Raw genomic sequence first — 11,048 nt, forward strand, 5'->3', positions numbered from 1 at the left:
CATTTGATTACAGTATTTTATTTATTATTTATTTAGTTAGTTAGTTATAGACTTCAGACCAAAGCCCTGCCCAACGCCGATAAAAGATTACAGGAACTCAAATCTGGAGGGCCATTTCTCCTAGCCCTCCTCTAGAAAACATCAACCCTTCAACTGCTTGTGAATCCATCACCACATGATCGGAAGTACGTGACTAGCATCTAAGAACCTGCAGGATCATCTCTGGGCTGCCTTATTACATTGCATGTCTTGACAAAACTATTTGCTTACCTTAAAGAGGGAATTTGGAGAGAAACTCAGCCTTTAACTCTTCCGTTGCTAAAATGGCTTCAAGCACCTGGACATCTGCTTTGCTGAGCTGATTTCCACCAGAAATCTTTCCGTGATCTTGAGGACCTACAGAGCAGGAAACATTTAAGAGACTTCTAGTGCTCCAGGGCAGTAGTCCTTAAGCTTTGCTCCTCCATGAGTCTTGGATTTCACACTCTCAGAATCCTGACCACAGTTTCATGCTGAAGGAGACTTCTGGGAGCCAAAGTCCAAAGCATGTGGAGAATCAAATGCAGACAGCCACTGCTCTAGGCAAATATACAAAACTGAGAAGATATAGCTGGACCATTTTGAAAATCACCCATTGAACAGTCTTACATCATTACACGCAAAAGGTTTCAGATTAGGTTGGATTATGTTTCCGAAGAGCCACTGCCAAGTTTTGGACACAATGAACATGCAATTTGGCTGACATCATGCTTGACAGAGTTGCATAGCATACATAGCATACAGCTTTGCACACAGGCTTTGCTTGTTTGTTTCTTTTATTTATATCCACCTTCATCCCAAACAAGAAATAAGGCAGTTTATAATGAAGTTATCATTGACAGAAAGCTGGAAACATGTCAGGAGAGCAAACCAAGATGAAGAAGTCTGGAAAACCAAGCTTAGAGGAATGATTAGGGCAGGGTTGTAATCCTTTTGACTAGCAACTTGCAAAGTCAACTTGGTAAATTTCAGTTCAGAATGTTATTTTCTTGTTTCTTATTTGATCTACTTTTGTTTCTATTCTTTAATGTTGTCAATTTTATTTCTTCATTTTCCTAGAGCAGCTGCAGAGCACCTGGGAAGTGCAGACTGAGCCCTAAGGGCTCCTTGGAACAAGTTGGGAAACAGCTGATTTAGGGAAGGGATATGTACACCTTGGAGAAGACAGAGAAGTGACATGAAGCCAGTCCATCTTAAATATCTGAAGGATGTCATGTAGAAGATGGAACGAGTTGTTTTCTCCTTCTTCAGATTAGAAGACAAACAATGGATTCAACTTATATGAAAAAGGTTCCAATAATAACTTTTTTTACTGTAAGAGCTATTCATCAATAGAATGGACTGCCTTGGGCGATGGCAGACTCTATCTCTGGTCTTTAAACAGAGTTTAATAATCTTCAGGACTGCTACTGCTTTAGTTATATATTCCTGCATGGCAAGGGGCTGAAATAGATGTCCCTTGTGGTCCCATCTAATTCAGATTCTATTATTGTACTATGTAACTCTTGTACTGAATGGCAACACTATGCAGCTGAATGCACAACCAAAGGAGTCCTACCACCAATTTCATCAAGCACAACTCCACTTCCATAATCTTGAACCGTATGTCAATGTTCTGCATCCAACAAAAATGTACAACTGCTTCCATGGGAGAACACACACATGCATTAGGTACCAAGATGACTTCAGACATCAGTAGAAGAGTAGGCCAGAAGCATCTAACATTTTAAACATTTATTTGTCTAAACATTTTCATTGTTTCAAGTTTGCAAACTTTCTAAATGCCATCCTGTTATGCCATTATGTCCATGTAAACCGAGTTTTGATTCTGTAAAGTTGAATTCATCATCACACTACATTTGTACTTTCAGGAGAGAACAGAGATGTAGCAATGTGGGACCACTGTACAGTGGTACCCCGGGATACGAAATACCCACGTTACGAAATTTCCGGGATACGAAAAAATCCCATAGGAAATAACTGTTCCGGGTTACGAAGGTTATTTCGGGTTACGAAGAAAATTTTGGTGCTTTTCGGCGCTATTTCACACGAAATCGCGGCTTTTCCCCATTAGTGCCTATGGGTTTTCGGCTTGCGAATGCTTTTCGGGTTACGAAAGCGGCGGCGGAACGAATTAATTTCGTAACCCGAGGCACCACTGTACAAGCCACCATAGTGCCATGGGTCCTATTAGCACTGCAGCGCAATGTGTTCCATTGCATAATGGGCCCCCACTGTGAATTGGGGCTCCTCACACAGTGCCCTGCTGTGCAGGTTGCCCCAATACATATAAATTCACTAGAAGGGCTGTGTAGCTACGTCATGGTAAAGTTACAAACTGTAGCATCTGAGGCTGGATTTCAGTCCCCATTTATTCCTCACGTTTGCTACCGATTTCTGATATACCAAAAATTCTCACTGACACCTAGCAATGACTAACAATTGTTGAGCTCCCACAACTATCTTGTCTAATAATGTGGTAGCTGCCCACCTTTTCAAAGACTGGGAAATATCTGCCAGTGGCTTTCTCAAGGATGGCTGTCTTTTCCTTCTCTTTCTCCTTTGCATCACCTTGTTTGAAGGGCAGGATCATGATCATTTCATTCAGGTCCACAGCACCTTCACTGTACATATCAATTCTGTAAAAAGAGAATGCTTTCATGATGCTGTAGCTTAGGAGCTGTTCAGAGAGCCCCTAAGGGGTGGCCTGCAGCCACCCCTTTTGCAGCCAGATCAGGGTCGTAGAAAATGCATGTCGCAGCCCTGATCTGGCCTTTCCAGGGTGCAAAAATGGTGCAATAGATGTGGTGCCGTGGATTTACGGCACTCCTTTGGCTTTACGGAACTCCTTTGACACCCATTATAATGATATAATGATAGATTAATACTTATAATATTACTAAGTTTAATTAGAATATCACATAATAGGAAAATTTCAAAGGTACAATTAACTTAATTAACACTGTATCTCATATATAATCCTTTAAACAACCCTGCATGTTAACATTAGTGTATTGGCCCTCTTGAAGAAGGAAGAGAACTCATGTAAAGACAAGCATACTGCAGACTTCCAGATGTTGTTGGACTGCAACTCCAACATTCATTACCCCTGGCTAGGACTGATGGGAGGAGCTGCAGTCCACCAGTGCATTTGTAGATGGCCACAATTTGTCCCTTTAAGAGAGAGGATGAAGCCAAGGCACATTTTAATTTAAAAAAATACAAAATTAATACGAAGCTAAACACAAGATCAAGCAATTCATGGGGAAATCTTACAGCAGTGTCACAGGCATCATCTAACAGATTTACATGAATATATTCCATCCCAAGGAGTGAGGGAAATGTACAGTTGGCCCTTTGTATCTATGGGATTTTTTTATCCATCGAATCAATCATGGCTTGAATTTTTTTTTTAAAAAAAAAAAATCAGAAACCAAACCTTGCTGTTTGCCATTTCTTATTAAGGACACCATTTTGCTACCCCATTGTATATATTAGGAATTGATGATCCATGGATTTTGGTATCCATGGGGGGTTTTGGTACCAAATCCCAAAGGATGATGAGGGCCCATTGTACGATAATCCTGTCTCTTGCACATGAATAGAGAGAATGAATGTTTTTCTTGGGGCCCTTTCACAATACACAGTTAGTTATAGAACTGCAATTCCACTTTAACTGTCACAGGTCCATCCTAAAGAATCCTGGGGTTTGTCATTTGATGAGGCACTAGAATTACTCTGTGACAGAAAATTGCAAACACTCCTCCCTAAACTTCAAATCCCAGGACTGCATAGGATGGAACCATGGCAATTCAAGTTAAATAATAGTGCTATAATTAGGTAGTGTGAAAGGCTTCTTGAAAATATCAATTTCTCTTGTAACAAGAGTGCTTTCCAAGTTAATTTAATTTCATTGATTCCCTGAAACAACCTACTTGCCAGAAAAGGTACTTATGGATGGATGGAAGGATGGATGGAGATATATATATATATATATGCATATGTCTATTCAAAAGAAAGCCACAGTGAATTCAGTGCAGCTTACTCAATGTATGTTTATAGGACTACAGCCTTTCATTGTTCACACTGCTTTCCTATAAATGAAGAGTACTTTGGGGAAAATTATTTTTTAATGTAATTTAATTTCATGTAATTCATACAAAACCTTGGGAAAGTGCATTAAATTTCAGTTTGTTGGGATTAAATGAAATGCTAGAGTAATGGCGAGCCCTCCCGATTATGTTGGACTGCAACTCCCATCATCCATCATCATTAATGCCGATGGCTAGTGCTGATGAGAGCTGTAATCTAACAACAACTAGAAGACCACATGTTGCCCACCCCTAGATTAGTGGATGAACTCTGGAGGAATGACATTTGACTTCTAATGAACAAGTCTATGTGAACTCAGTTCTGTTTGAAAAGTCAACTGAATAAATAGTGCTCCACCCAGCACTTTTTGTTTGCAACTGGGAGGGGCAGAGAGCTGGCATATACTGGCTCATAACTTATCAGCAGATCCTTTATGGTAAGCCAGAGATTTTCATGCACAGTAAAGAAATGTAGACATGCAGTAACCAAATTTAGAAATCTTGCAGTACAGTGCTCTTTCCTTGAGGTCCTTCCCATAGAGATTGTATTTCCCAGCAATGTAGTTGAGAATGGCTCGGGTCTGCACCATCTTCATCCCATCAATTTCCACCATGGGCACTTGCTGGAAAAGCAGGAGTCCATCTTGTGGAAAGAGAGGAAAAATGTGAAGAATACATTTATTTTCCTTGTTATCACATACACACATGCAGACATATGTCTTCGTGTAAGTACAGTGCGCCTGTGCCATACGCAGGTGCATCATACGTGGCTTCAAGCTTACACAGAAGCTGCATGGCAATTAAGCAAATGGTGTGTGCGCCGCAACAATACACCTCACTGTTTGCAATGGGGCACAAGCATACATGGAATTCCCTTTATGTGGAGGGATCCAGAACGGATCCCCTTCGTAAGGGAAGGGCCCACTGTACCAACTGAAAATCCTGGATCACATTACTGTGCACTGTATGACTGAATCACTTGCATCTAGCTCTATAAAGCTGAAGTATTTAAAAGCAGAAAGACTGGTAAAATCTATCACATTAAACCAAATATGACTTATAATTACACAATGACATACAGAGGCTGGAAGAAATATTCATCCTCCTTTGACTTTTCCACATGTTGTTTTATTACAGTCTAGAATGAAAATGGATTTAATTGACACTGCTAGCACTTGATGTACAAGATACTCATCCTTGTGAAGGTGGAAAATGGTTTCATTATGCCACAAAAGTTAAGTAAACAAAAAGAACCTGTTTTCAATCATTTTATCCAATCTATTTCAATGTTAAGGTATCCTTCTGGGATTCAGGGTCTAACTGAAAACAGTGCTGCTCAGTGGTTTTATTCAATTCATTCAAGTATATATTTACAGTTGTCCACTGGATTCATTGTGGAATCCATTCCGGACCCTGCCATAGATAACAAAAAATGTGGGACCTCAAGTCCCATTGTTTCCTATAGCGGTGCAACATGTGCATGGCTGCATGTGCCTCCATTAAAAAAAAAAAAGGGGGGGGGGTTGCTATCTGCAGAAACTCAAATCTGCAGATAGTAAGCCTGAAGATAACAAGAGCCCACTGTAGACACCACACATTCTTTTTCCAGCAGCAGGTGACAGGGAAGCCATTTCTTCTCAGGCCCAGCACTTACTAGACCAGCCCCTCCAGGAATCAGTCTACACCTGGTCCAGAGGTCCTGGCTGTTATGCTGCAAGGTTGCCCAGCACTCTCAAGTACTGCCAACCTAACTGAAGGACTGGCTAGACTGAGCTGTGACCCTACCCCACCCATGCTGGGGGTTGCTCTCACAAGGGAGCCATAGCCAGTTCTTCTGCCTCCCCCCCCCCCCCCCAAAAAAAAATAATCAAAAGCCAGAAGGCATTTTTGCCGGGGGGGGGGGGAATTGAAAGTAAATAGTAGTAAATAGTGAATACACAGAGAAAAATGTATTTCTTATGTTAGCTAAGCTATATCTGATTTTCAGCTGGCAAAAGCTGCACTAAGAAATAGATTTGAGTGTCAAGTCATGATTCAATCTATATTTGGGGGAGCTGTCTTCCCTTTCTAATTACAGTATGTAGTGTAACCACACAACCAATGCAAAATAGTCAAAGGATTGTGAATCCTATTTACATATTAAACAGTCAGACAGCATACTCACCTTGCTTTAACTTTTCTAGCTCTCCCTTTGACTGGATATATTGTTCTTCAAACTATTTAACAAACAAACAAAAAAGCAAATGATTTGAAGGATCTCCTAACATAAAGTGCAATTCCCAAATGTCAGTATTTTCTAGTTTTTGAAAACCAATGAAGCTTGGGAGCAACTATCTTGATTAGCTTATTCTTTCATGTTCATTTATGGCATTTTTGAGAAAAGAATATCGCACTAGGGAAGGAGGCTGGAGACAGACAGCTAAAAGTGCTATGTGACTTGAAAACCAATTTGAATGCTAGGCAAAAACAAACTCCACTAATAATTCTTCATAATCAATCATTTACTAGGTAAAAAAACAGTTTAGCAAAATAATTTATGTCCTGATTCCACACAAAGAGTTCAAGTTGATATTGTATATAAATTACAGTATTTGTTCTCCTAGTTTTCTCTGGGTTTTCCAGGCTATGTGGCCATGTTCTTGAAGAATTTATTTCCAAATTTCACCTGCATCTGTGGCTGGCATCTTCAGAGGGTGGTGGCATGTATGTGTGTGTGTATGTACACACACACACACACACTCTTGTGTGACCCTTGGTTGGGAGGAAGTGATTTACATGTTAATCTCTGTCTTGGTCTGTTGTTGAATGGCAAGGTCTCAGGGCGGGAGGATATGCAAGGTGGAAATGTGTCTATTTAATCCATTGTCTGCAAAGAAAACCCATGACCCTGGGTGGTGTTCATTGTCATGTGACTTGCCCAAAGTCACCCAGTGGGTTTCATGGCTGAGTGGGAATCAAATCCTAGTCTCCAGAGTCCTAGCCCACTATTTATTGTATATAATGGGACTCGAGGATACATGGATTTTGGTGTTTGCAGGAGGTCCTGGATCCAAATCCCAGTGGATACCAAGGGCCCCACTATACAGAAAAAAACAGAGGTATGCTATCATTTCTAAATATGGCTATTTAGACCTTTAATTTAATTCTGTTTTACTCTAGAGGGGATTGCCCTTGGAGTGCCATGAGAAATGGAAGAGAGGACATGCAGGGAGGAGGGAACATTCCCTCTCCACCAATGCAACATTAGCTAAATATAGCAGACAGGAAATCCATACTACTGTCCTGCAACATATCTTCTTGCCAAATTAATTTTGAGTGAGAACTGGAAATACACTTGGACACCACATTTAGATCACCTCAGAGTAAATTGCACGTTGCCAAAAGAAACCGAGGGAAGCATAAGACGCCTCCTGAATTTTCTCACACTCTAACCATTGCACCACATTGTTTTCAATGAAATAACTACAGTTCTTCCAATAGCAAGAATCAGTTGCCTGCATTGGTCTGTTCACTATGTGTAATGGTAAACCCAGCTTCTGAAGCGAGTGAGTACTGGCATGAAATTAAAACTCCTCTTTCCAAATCTGCAACAAAGGATTTAACCACTTATCAATATAAGCCAGTACCTCAAATGAATCCTTAAACAGATATGATCTATTTGAAAAGCAACTGAAAACAAACCTCAATCCCAGCTGCAGCCAGCAGCCATCTTATGGGTTCCATTCGGCCTCTTGTATTGAAGTAGTGAAGCTTAGGTTTTCCAGCCATGTTTCCAAGTGTTTTCTATCCTATTTTGACAAAAAGGATGGTTTTAAAATGAAATTACATATGGGAAGTGGAAAACTGAAGAAACAGCAGGACAGCTTTGAAAATCTTTATTTTGCTTTTGTTGCTGCTTTTAGTAGGAAATGAACTGATATTTTAAAAAATGAAAAATACTTTTATTTCATATTGCATACAGTACACATAAACAACAGTACTAAAAAAAGTTTACAATATTTAAGTCTCATTTGAAGTTCATATCCGCTGCCCACAGAGCAAACTGTCTTCATCTTAAAATCAGTTATTACACACACTATCTGCCTCTTCTCTCAACCATTTCTCCAAATCTCTGCCATCTGCCATATTTCAATTTAATAAAAAGCAAAAGATAATGTCCTCTTTCTGAAATGAAACCTTTAATTTCCTACTCAAGGTTTTTATTCCTGTTCTAGCCTTTATGTTAACACTTCTTCACTACAATTTTATGAACTGGCTACTGTTATTAGAACAGTGAAAGTCTCACAGAACCGTCTTACACACATCAATTCAAAAGTAAAGTCCAATGGGGCTTAGCCTCAGCTACATGGGTCTAAATCATACAGCAGTTTTCAAACGATGGAAAAACTAACAAAAAAATTAAATGGAAAAAGCTGATTTGTTAAGCACCTCCTTTTTTGAAGAATGGGGAGGATGGAACGGATCTCTCCCCTCATCCCGGACATCCTGGACGACATCCAGAGGCAGCTGGTGTGGAGGATCAGATACGAGACTCCATTCCATAGGAAGTTGGCTCATCCCCACTTCCAGGAATATGGCCAGACTGCTCAGGGAGGGCCATGTTGGCATCCATGGCACTTCGACGCCCGCCTGGTTGAGGCCTCGGGACCTCAACCCCCCGGTCCGGGCGGCCATCGAGGACATGCCCCTCGCCGGCACCGGGCTCTCCACGCCGAGACCGACGGAGTGAACAGGAAGTTCATGATGAAGGCGTCGGCGAAGAGGAAGCATGGAATGTCCTCAGCACCGGCTTCTCCGTTCCGGAAGCGTCAGCGCCCGTGGCCGCCGCAAGGTCAGTTCACAGGGGGGACCTCTCCCTGGATCGACAGTTCCCAAGCAACAGGGCTCCCAAAGACACGCTTCCCTCGCAGTCTTCCTCCTCTCTGGCCGTCGCCAAACTTCCCGCCTCGGTACCGCAAGTCCAGCCGGCAGGACACCGACAGGGAAGAAGAGAACTGACGGGACGAGCGCGCTCGTCCCTCCTTCACCCCTCTTCTTTTTTGGACATCGAGGCCCTTTGTTAACATCTGGGCCTCCATAACATCGGACTCGTGGGTTCTCAACATCGTCCGTAGGGGTTCTGCCCTCGAGTTCCAAGAGCTCCCGCCAACTGGAGCCTCATGTCCCAACTCCCCCTCGGACAACCCTTTCTCGCCGACGTGCGCGCCTTGCTTGGTAAAGGGGCACTCTCCCCTTTGCTGCCCGACCAATGTCCTCGGGCCTTTTCTCCAGTTACTTCACGTGCCGAAAGGGCTGGGTGCAATCAGACCCATCCTGGACTTGCGACAATTGAATTTGTTCCTGGACTACCGCCGTTTTCGAAATGGTAACCTGGCTCCATTCTGCTCTACTTCCACCAGGGCCTGTGGTTTGTGACCGCGACTGAAGGACGCTACTTCCAATCGGCGATCCGAGAAGTCCACGCGCGATCTCGCCTTCGCTGTGGCTCCACCTCGTAACACTACAACGTGCTTCCTTTCGGCTTGCACGGCTCCACGAGTTTCATAAATGTATGGCACCGGTGGTGGCATTACTTCATTCACGAAGGGCTTCATGGTCTTTCCCTACCTGGACGACTGGCTGTTTGCAGCGAATCCCAAGCGAGCTGCAGGAGGCATTCTCATTCGCTTTGCGCCTCTTGGACTCCCTCGGGTGGTCTTTCAACAGGGAAAAAAGTCCCACTTCACCCCAACCAGGCAGGTCAAGTTCATCGGGGCCATCCTCGACTCCGCAAAGTGGCCTTCCTCCCTCCGGATCGGTTTCAGGCCCTGACAACGTCCCTCGGCCGTGCATCTTCCCACAGAAGGGTGAGAGCCAAGAGACGTTCCAAGTCGGCCCTGGCCAATGGCATCAAACAACATTCGTCACCCCTTGGGCAAGACTTCGTCTTCGGCCTCTCCATCCTGGTTTCTCTCCGCCTCTCTTCGTTGGAGGACCCTCCGTCAAAAGTGGGCTCAGTACCGAGGACTGTGGCCGCTTCCCTCAGATGGTGGCTAGACAGCTCCAACGTCTGCACCGGGATGCCTTTTCATCGCCCAGGCCCAACTGATCTGACACCGATGCCTCCCTGGCGGGATGGGGCGCCCACCTGCTCGGCCTCGTCGTCAAGACAGGTGGTTCGCACAAGCAAGCTCCTTCCACATCAACGGCTTTGGAGATGCTCGCAGTGGAAAGTGCTCTGAGGGCGTTCGATTTGCCGTCACGGAAGGGCTGTTCCTCCTGGGACAACACACCACCGGATGTATTACATCAACAAGCAGGTGGTACCAGATCCAGGCCTGCTCGACCTCACGCTCGAATCTGGGACTGGTGCATTCCAGAGACGCGTTCCTCCTCCAGGCGATTCATCTTCCGGAGCGGACAACGAGTTGGCAGACCGCATCAGCAGATCTCCATCGGTGTGCCATGAGTGGGAGGCTCCATCCCGAGACGGTAGCGGACCTCTTCGACCGGGGGGAACCCCCGGTCGACTCTTCGCGACCGATGGAACAGTTACTGTCCCCAGTTCTGTTCAAGAGCGATTGGACGGATCCCTCGGGAGACGCTGTTCGCCCTTCCCTGGACGGGGGAGCTTCTTCGCCTTCCCTCCGTTCCCTCTCATCATCAGCGTGGTGTCCACGATGACAACAGACCCACTCGCATGCGATCCTGGTCACCCCGTGGTGGCCGAGACCGCCGTGGTTCGCATCCCTTCTCCACCTCTCAGAGATGGCTTCCTCCGTCTCAACCCTCGTCCGGGACTGCTGTCGATCCAGGACGGACGGATCTCCACCGGACATCGAGAGCCTGCCGCTGGTAGCCTGGGGATACAGCCCTGACTGCCCTGCCGGAGGCAGTAAGGACGGTCATCCTGGCTGAGGAAACCTTCCACCAGCGGTC

The 11,048-nt window shown here is 44.3% G+C and overlaps 1 protein-coding gene across 3 annotated transcripts in view; it reads right to left on the bottom strand.

Moving 5' to 3' along the window:
* The window catches only part of LOC121919898 (glutathione S-transferase A3-like), an 88,485-nt gene extending 80,520 nt beyond the window's left edge, over positions 1-7,965 (bottom strand). For 2 of the 3 annotated variants that reach the window (XM_042446897.1, XM_042446894.1), the window contains exons 1-4: positions 7,812-7,965; positions 6,295-6,346; positions 4,641-4,773; positions 2,531-2,678 (exon numbers count right to left, since the gene is read on the bottom strand). In XM_042446897.1, the coding sequence (XP_042302831.1) occupies positions 2,531-2,678; positions 4,641-4,773; positions 6,295-6,346; positions 7,812-7,898 (420 nt within the window). In that variant the 5' untranslated portion in view covers positions 7,899-7,965. The remainder of the gene's footprint in view (positions 1-2,530; positions 2,679-4,640; positions 4,774-6,294; positions 6,347-7,811) is intronic. The other variant, XM_042446896.1, reaches the window with a different exon arrangement.
* Positions 7,966-11,048: the final 3,083 nt, after the last annotated feature.

The sequence above is a fragment of the Sceloporus undulatus genome, chromosome 1 (assembly GCF_019175285.1).
Source record: "Sceloporus undulatus isolate JIND9_A2432 ecotype Alabama chromosome 1, SceUnd_v1.1, whole genome shotgun sequence".
In the NCBI taxonomy this organism is placed as follows: Eukaryota; Metazoa; Chordata; class Lepidosauria; order Squamata; family Phrynosomatidae; genus Sceloporus; species Sceloporus undulatus.